The sequence below is a fragment of the Oncorhynchus keta genome, chromosome 26 (assembly GCF_023373465.1).
Source record: "Oncorhynchus keta strain PuntledgeMale-10-30-2019 chromosome 26, Oket_V2, whole genome shotgun sequence".
Taxonomy (NCBI): Eukaryota; Metazoa; Chordata; class Actinopteri; order Salmoniformes; family Salmonidae; genus Oncorhynchus; species Oncorhynchus keta.
In genome coordinates this window covers 29,193,437-29,200,346 of record NC_068446.1, presented here as the reverse complement: position 1 = coordinate 29,200,346, position 6,910 = coordinate 29,193,437, and the positions used below count along the sequence as shown (strand labels likewise).

Genomic DNA, 6,910 nt, shown 5'->3' with positions numbered 1-6,910 from the left:
AATTAATATTTATATAAAAAAATCTCAGTATACATTGGGCGCGTTATGTTCAGTAGTTCCAAAAACATCCAGTGAATTTGCAGAGAGCCACATCAATTTACAGCAATACTCATCATAAATGTTGATGAAAATACAAGTGTTATACATGGAATTAAAGATATACAGCTCCTTAATGCAACCGCTGTGTCAGATTTCAAAAAAGCTTTCCGGAAAAAGCAAACCATGCTATAATCTGAGAACAGAGCTCAGAGAACAAATACATATATCCGCCATTTTGGAGTCAACAGAAGTCAGAAATAACATTATAAATATTCACCTACATTTGATGACCTTCATCAGAATGCACTCACAGGAATCCCAGGTCCACAATCAATGTTTGATTTGTTTAATAATGTCTATCATTTATGTCCAAATAGCTACTTTTGTTAGCGCATTTGGTAAACAAATCAAAACTCACGAAGCGCGTTCACTAGTTCTGTTACAGACAGTAGAAACTTGTCAAACGATGTATGGGATCAATCTTTAGGATGTTTTTAACATAAATTCCAACCGGAGAATTCCTTTGTCTTCAGAAAAGCAAAGGAACGGGAGATACCTCTCATGTGAAATGCGCGTGACCATCACGTGACTGCTGCCAGACCTCTGACTCAATCCACTCTCATTCGGCCCCACTTCACAGTAGAAGCCTCAAACAAGTTTCTAAAGACGGTTGACAAATAGTGGAAGCCTTAGGAAGTGCAAGATGACCAATATCCCACTGTAACTTCAATAGGGGCTGAGTTGAAAATCGACCAACCTCAGATTTCCCACTTCCTGATTGGATATTTTCTCAGGTTTTTGCCTGCCATATGAGTTCTGTTATACTCACAGACATCATTCAAACAGTTTTAGAAACTTCAGAGTGGTTTCTATCCAGTACGAATAATAATATGCATATTTTAGCAACTGGGACTGAGGAGCAGGCAGTTTACTCTGGGCACCTCTTCATCCAAGCTACTCAATACTGCCCTGCAGCCATAAGACGTTTTAAGGCATATTGAGCAGGGCTAGAGGCTCTACAGTGAAATAAGACAGTAATCACTAAACAGGACAGTAATGGACAAGGCATATTGATATTAGAGAGTGGCATGCGTAGCCAAGTGAACATATGGGTCCAGTGAGTGGTTGGGCTGACTGGGAACTCGGCGATTCAGACAGTTAGCAGGCCGATGCTAACACGCTAACAGTTAGTAGGCCGGGGCTAAACAAGCTAGCAGTTAGCAGACCGGGGCTGATAACTCTTAACAAAGAGACTGGCATGAATAGTATTTATAACAGCCCTCTGATAGCAATTATAAGCAAAACGTGCCGCTCTGTTCTGGGCCAGCTGCAGCTTAACTAGGTCTTTCCTTGCAGCACTGGACCACACGACTGGACAATAATCAAGATTAGTCTAAACTAGAGCCTGCAGAATTAGCTTTTTTTAGTGTGGTGTCAAAAAAGCAGAGCATCTCTTTATTACAGACAGACCACTCCCCATCTTTACCACCATTGAATCTATATGTTTTGTATTAAGGCACAAGGCGATACCCAAATGCAGACACAGGAGGCAGATGGTTGGAGTCTTACAATGTTTATTAATCCAAAAGGGTAGGCAAGAGACTGGTAGTGGACAGGCAAAAAGGTCAAAACCAGATCAGAGAAGAGGAGGTACAAAGTGGCAGACAGGCTCGTTATGAAGGCAGGCAGAATGGTCAGGCAGGCGGGTACAAAGTCCAGAAACAGGCAAGGGTCAAAACCGGGAGGACTAGAAAAAGGAGAATGCAAAAAGCAGGAGAACGGGAAAAACGCTAGTTGACTTGGAAACATATAAGACGAACTGGCACAGAGAGACAGGAAACACAGGGATGAAAACACTGGGGAAAATAAGTGACACCTGGAAGGGGTGGAGACAATCACAGGAACAGGTGAAACAGATGAGGGCGTGACAGTTTTGACCATGACAGTTTACAATCTAAAGTAACGCCAAGTAATTTAGTCTCCTCAACTTGTTCAACAGCCACACCATTCATTACCAGTTGAGCCCAAAAAGACCATTCCCACATTTGTAAATATTAGTAAGCTAGTTATTCACACATTTATAAACAACTTTTAAAGTATATAATAATGATTCATAAGATAATTCATGAGATGTTTAACGTAGTTCCTTATAAACCATTTACTAATAATTACTGACTCATTTATACTTTATAAATGTTTTGAGTGGCCAGTGTAATTTCTCACAAAAAGATGGACATGCCATTCATTGGTAGACATTCCAGCAGTACCTGATGCAGCCTCCCTTCTCTAATTCCTTTCTTTCCCCACTAGGTGGCAGTGTGAAACAGATTGAGTTGATGAAATGAGTCATCCTTTCATGATATGCAAGATTAATTTCTGAAAGAATAGCTTGCAAATTTTGTGTGAACGGGTTGAATGAATGGCCTGGATATTTTATATTAGGATATTAAACGGTATCATCTGAAGAGTTAATAAACCCATAAAATATACCTTTATTCTGTCTCATTAATGATAGTATGTTTATTATCTTGTGGATTAGGATCCCTGTTAAAATTGGGATGATTAAGGCTTGGGATATGGCCCTTAACTAAAACAAGTTCAAATGTAACTTATGTCATGTCTACATACAGTAGCAAATTGAATTAAAACATAATATTGTGAGAAAACATGCTGCAATGTTGTTGTGTACAGTAACTACTCTGAGAATGCATTACATGAAAGCCTAACATACAAAACCACGAAAAGCTACCAATGCTTATGAAGCAAGAATCGTTTTTATTCAATTGGTATGTAATGGTTTTAGACACCACACCACTCAAGATTTAAATGTAACTTATTCCATTGTTGGTTAAATAATTTGTGCGAGTGTCTTGCATCTATGTGGCTGAGAGTTACCATAATCGATATTGACACGTTCTTTACTCTTGCAGTAAACTTCAAATCATTACAAAATCATTATTTTATTCACTATACAGTTAAGGCATACACACAAAGGATTGTCACACAGTTCATAGCACTAAGAAGGCCTTGGTCTTCATTGAAAATAAATACCCTGTGCTGACATAGAAAGAGAAAGGGAGGTGAATCGAAAAAACAATAGACACTGCATGTGCAATACACAGTGATCCTACTTTTAGTTGCACACCACCCATCCTCTATTACACACATATAAACAATTAATTCACTGATCCCACACTATATATAGTTAATAAAGCTATATTATGCTCTATTACAGGGCTGTTCAATTCAAAACACTTCTGATTGTTGTTTGTACCTGGTAGTCAACTGCACTCACCTGGTGTCCCAGGTCTGAATCAGTCCCTGGTTAGAAAGAGAAGATGAAAAACAGAAGTGTTTTGGCCCTCCAGGACCAACATTAAACAGCCCTGCTCTTTTGCATGACTTGGTAACATTTCGCATTGTGTTCCATAGTTATGTAAATTATGTATTAGGTACAAAGGTTCAATGTGAGTCCTTTGAATGTTTTTGCAAAATAGTGGCTTTAGATGAGCTATGGTAAGAGTAGATCCTTCGCGGATCTTCACTTTGCGGTCTCATTGGTGAAGCAATGTATTTACAGAAGGTTCATCAGTAGAAACCTCATCCAAGTGTTTACCCAAGGTCTCCTCGGTCATTACTTTCACCAGTACATACTGAAATTGTCTCATTGTTCATGCCTGTACAATGCCCACACACAGCATTGTCAGCTAGCCATGTGGTGTGAATCTAGCCTGGTCCAATATCTGGATGTGCATTAGCCAACTATGACAAACGTGGCATGACAACGATAGTCAGAGTAGTTGGCTAGACTACTAGAGCGCATACATATCTGGGACCAGTCTACAGTGAATTAGCTGTCCAGTCAGAACTTGCTGAGGGAGGGCAGTGCGCCAGCCTTGACCAGCACAGCTGACAGAAGGTCGGCCGGTCCAGAGAGGTGTGGCACCATGGGGGCGGAGGGGTCTAAATGCTGGTTGTTAGAGTTCAGGGGCGTTGCAATCTTCCCCCGGGTCAGAGACTTGGCCGCCCCCGTTATCCCACTACCTCCTCCCCCCACACTGGACTTGCTGTTCTCAGCCGTGGGGATGACAGTCCCCAGGTGGGGGTTGCCTGCCATGGGGGCTGGGGCCTCCAGTTGAGGCTGATAGCAGCACAGCAGCCTGAAGAAAGCTGCTCTCATCTCCCTGCTGGACAGGGTGTAGATGAGGGGGTTGAGTGCTGAGTTGAGCACAGCCAGGGCAATGAACCAGTCCACATGGTAGAGCACAGGGCACCGCTCCGGACTGCAGCCCACGTCCAGTAGCAGCAGCAGGAACAGCGGTGCCCAGCACATCACAAACACCCCCAGAACTATTACCACCGTTCTCAGCAGGGCCAGTGAGTGCTCCGAGGGCCTGCTGCTAACCTTCCGCCCGCTGGACGTCACCAGCCGGTAGATGCGGATGTAGAGGATGATGATGGCCACCAGCAGGGCGCTAAACACGCTGATGCAGAAGGCCACGTAACTCTTGTCATAAAGGGGCAGCACGGTAGAGCAGGAGGCCAGGTGCTCAAGGCAGTTCCAGCCCAGGGAAGGCAGGGCACTGAGCAGCACAGACACGGCCCAGCATGCCCCCAGCAGCCCCAGTAACCTCCCCCGCCCCGCCGCCTTGCACAGACGAACCATGGTCATGTGTCTCTCGATACCGATGGCCAGTAGGCTGAAGGTGGATGCACTGAGGGCCACGAACATGCTTCCCTCTCTTGCCAGCCACTGGGCCGGCGTCAGGAAGAAGGTACTGCTACCAGAGGTGAAGATATTAACCATATAGGCCACCCCAGCCAACAGGTCAGACAGGGCCAGGTTACCGATGAGAAAGTACATGCGACTCAGGAAGCGTTTGTTCCTCCACAACGCCAGCAGCACTGTGATGTTCTCCAGCACAATGAGGACACAGATGAGGAGGAGGACAACAGTCTTACAGGCCGCACTGCTCCGAGGTCGACCCCACTTCCCAGAGTGGTTGTAGTGGGCAATGATAACAGGGTTCATCCCCTCCTCAAACACGTTCTCCATCCTGTCTGTCCCTGGCCTTCCCTCGTCACACAACAGAGGGCGCCAGAACACCACCGACTGTAGACAGAGGATCTTCTGGCAGTGGACGACTTTATCTGGCACTGTTGGTATCACACTCTTTATAGGGACCTGTTGGATAGACTGCATTAAAATGTATTTCACTAATTCAGTAGGAACTTTATTATGAATGAAGGAATTGCTAATATGTTGATTTAACCCATGATATATTCCATGCCAGAGGTTAAGAATGAACTGACAAATCTCATGTCACATCTCAGGTTAGTTTGAAAACTTTTAGTAGGCTGCAAAGGCATGCTATAGGCATGCTTCATAATGAATTACATTTAAGAACAGGTTTTCTACATCTTGATGTCATTCAAAACATTTGCATTTGTATTCAAAAATAAATTATTGAAGACTGTAAGTTTGGTGGATAATTATTTCCCCTATGTTTGGATAGATTGTGTTACTTCCATTCTGCCCATCTCATTAGAATAAGAACTGACAAAGTAAGATGGTTCATTACTAATGTGTTTTCCAGTAATCCTTCAAATGAAATAGTTATTTTTTCCCTTACTATAAAAGATTGCTGTCAGAGTGCTGTGTAACTCCAGTACGCTGTAGTATAACTGCAATTATAGTGCAGAATAACTGCAGCGTGCTGACAATACTGCCGTTAGAGTGCAGAATACTGTAGTATAACTGTGGTACACTGTAGTATAACTGTGGTACACTGTAGTATAACTGCGGTACACTGTAGTATAACTGCGGTACACTGTAGTATAACTGCGGTACACTGTTAGAGTGCAGAATAACTCAGTATGCTGTAAATACTGTGTCCAAAATAACCTATTTTTTTACTGTAGTAATTTTGCAGTATAACTGCAGTTATTACTGCATCAAAAATTCCACAGTCGACTTCAGTTACTGCACTTTTACTGCAGTTTAAAAACTGCAATCTTTTTTTGTAAGGGCTGTTTTGAAACTGCAGTAAAAGTACATAATCAGCGGTTGATAGTTGTATTTTGGACACAGTAACTGAAGTGTACTGCAAAATTACAGGAGTGAAAAAACGGTGTCATTTTGGACGCAGTATTTACAGCATACTGCAGTTATTCTGCACTCTAACAGTGTACCGCAGTTATACCTCATACTGAATGCAATATTTTTCGTAAAGGCACAATCGTTTTTTGTAAGAGTTCGCTGTAAAAGTATGAAATGGTCCATTATTAAAATGAGGTACATCAGTCAAACCTAGACCTACCTGAAGGACTGTTTACATTTTCATTTGAGATAGTAAGTGTGGATACGTTCATATAGCCCCTTGACAGATGTGTTGGTTCACAATCCCTGCTTCAATATCCAAACAATCCTCGGATTACGTGGTGGCATCGATTCTATATTTTATCGCGGACATTCAAGTAAACTATATGAATATGCCTGTTATTGATATTCCCGCTAAAATGTAATTCCGATAAATTAACTATAGCCCACAACTCCGAAACAGTCTTCTCACATCCGTCAAATTTGTTAGTGGTCCTTTATTCAGCGACTTCTCCCTTCTCTGAAACGTCCAACTCTCACGTCTCCCAGTGTCAAACTGAATAGGGCGGGATCATTCCGTATTCCCCAGCTACATGTCATGCCATGACTGGAGGTCTGGATGAAACCAAATCAAATCAAATGTAATTTGTCACACGCGCCAAACACAACAGGTGTAGTAGACCTTACAGTGAAATGCTTACTTACACGCCCTAACCAACAATGAAGTTTAAAAATAACACCAAAAAAACTAAAATAAGAAAAGGAAATTAA

General features: G+C 42.4%; 1 protein-coding gene across 2 annotated transcripts; it reads right to left on the bottom strand.

The window, feature by feature from the left end:
- Window positions 1-1,602: 1,602 nt before the first annotated feature.
- LOC118359209 (sphingosine 1-phosphate receptor 3-like) lies at window positions 1,603-6,694 on the bottom strand. 2 transcript variants are annotated; one of them, XM_052480514.1, is made up of 2 exons: window positions 6,360-6,694; window positions 1,603-5,236 (listed from the first exon to the last, which is right to left on the bottom strand). In XM_052480514.1, exon 2 carries the CDS (start codon window positions 5,093-5,095, stop codon window positions 3,902-3,904), a length of 1,194 nt encoding a protein of 397 aa, XP_052336474.1. In that variant the 5' UTR covers window positions 5,096-5,236; window positions 6,360-6,694; the 3' UTR covers window positions 1,603-3,901. The 2 variants fall into 2 exon arrangements, with proteins under 2 accessions (XP_052336474.1, XP_035593469.1); XM_035737576.2 differs by having other exon boundaries at window positions 1,603-5,224.
- Window positions 6,695-6,910: the final 216 nt, after the last annotated feature.

Excerpts from the sequence above, each read along its gene's own strand:
- LOC118359209 (XM_052480514.1), bottom strand. The coding sequence starts at position 5,095 with ATGGAGAACGTGTTTGAGGAGGGGATGAACCCTGTTATCATTGCCCAC.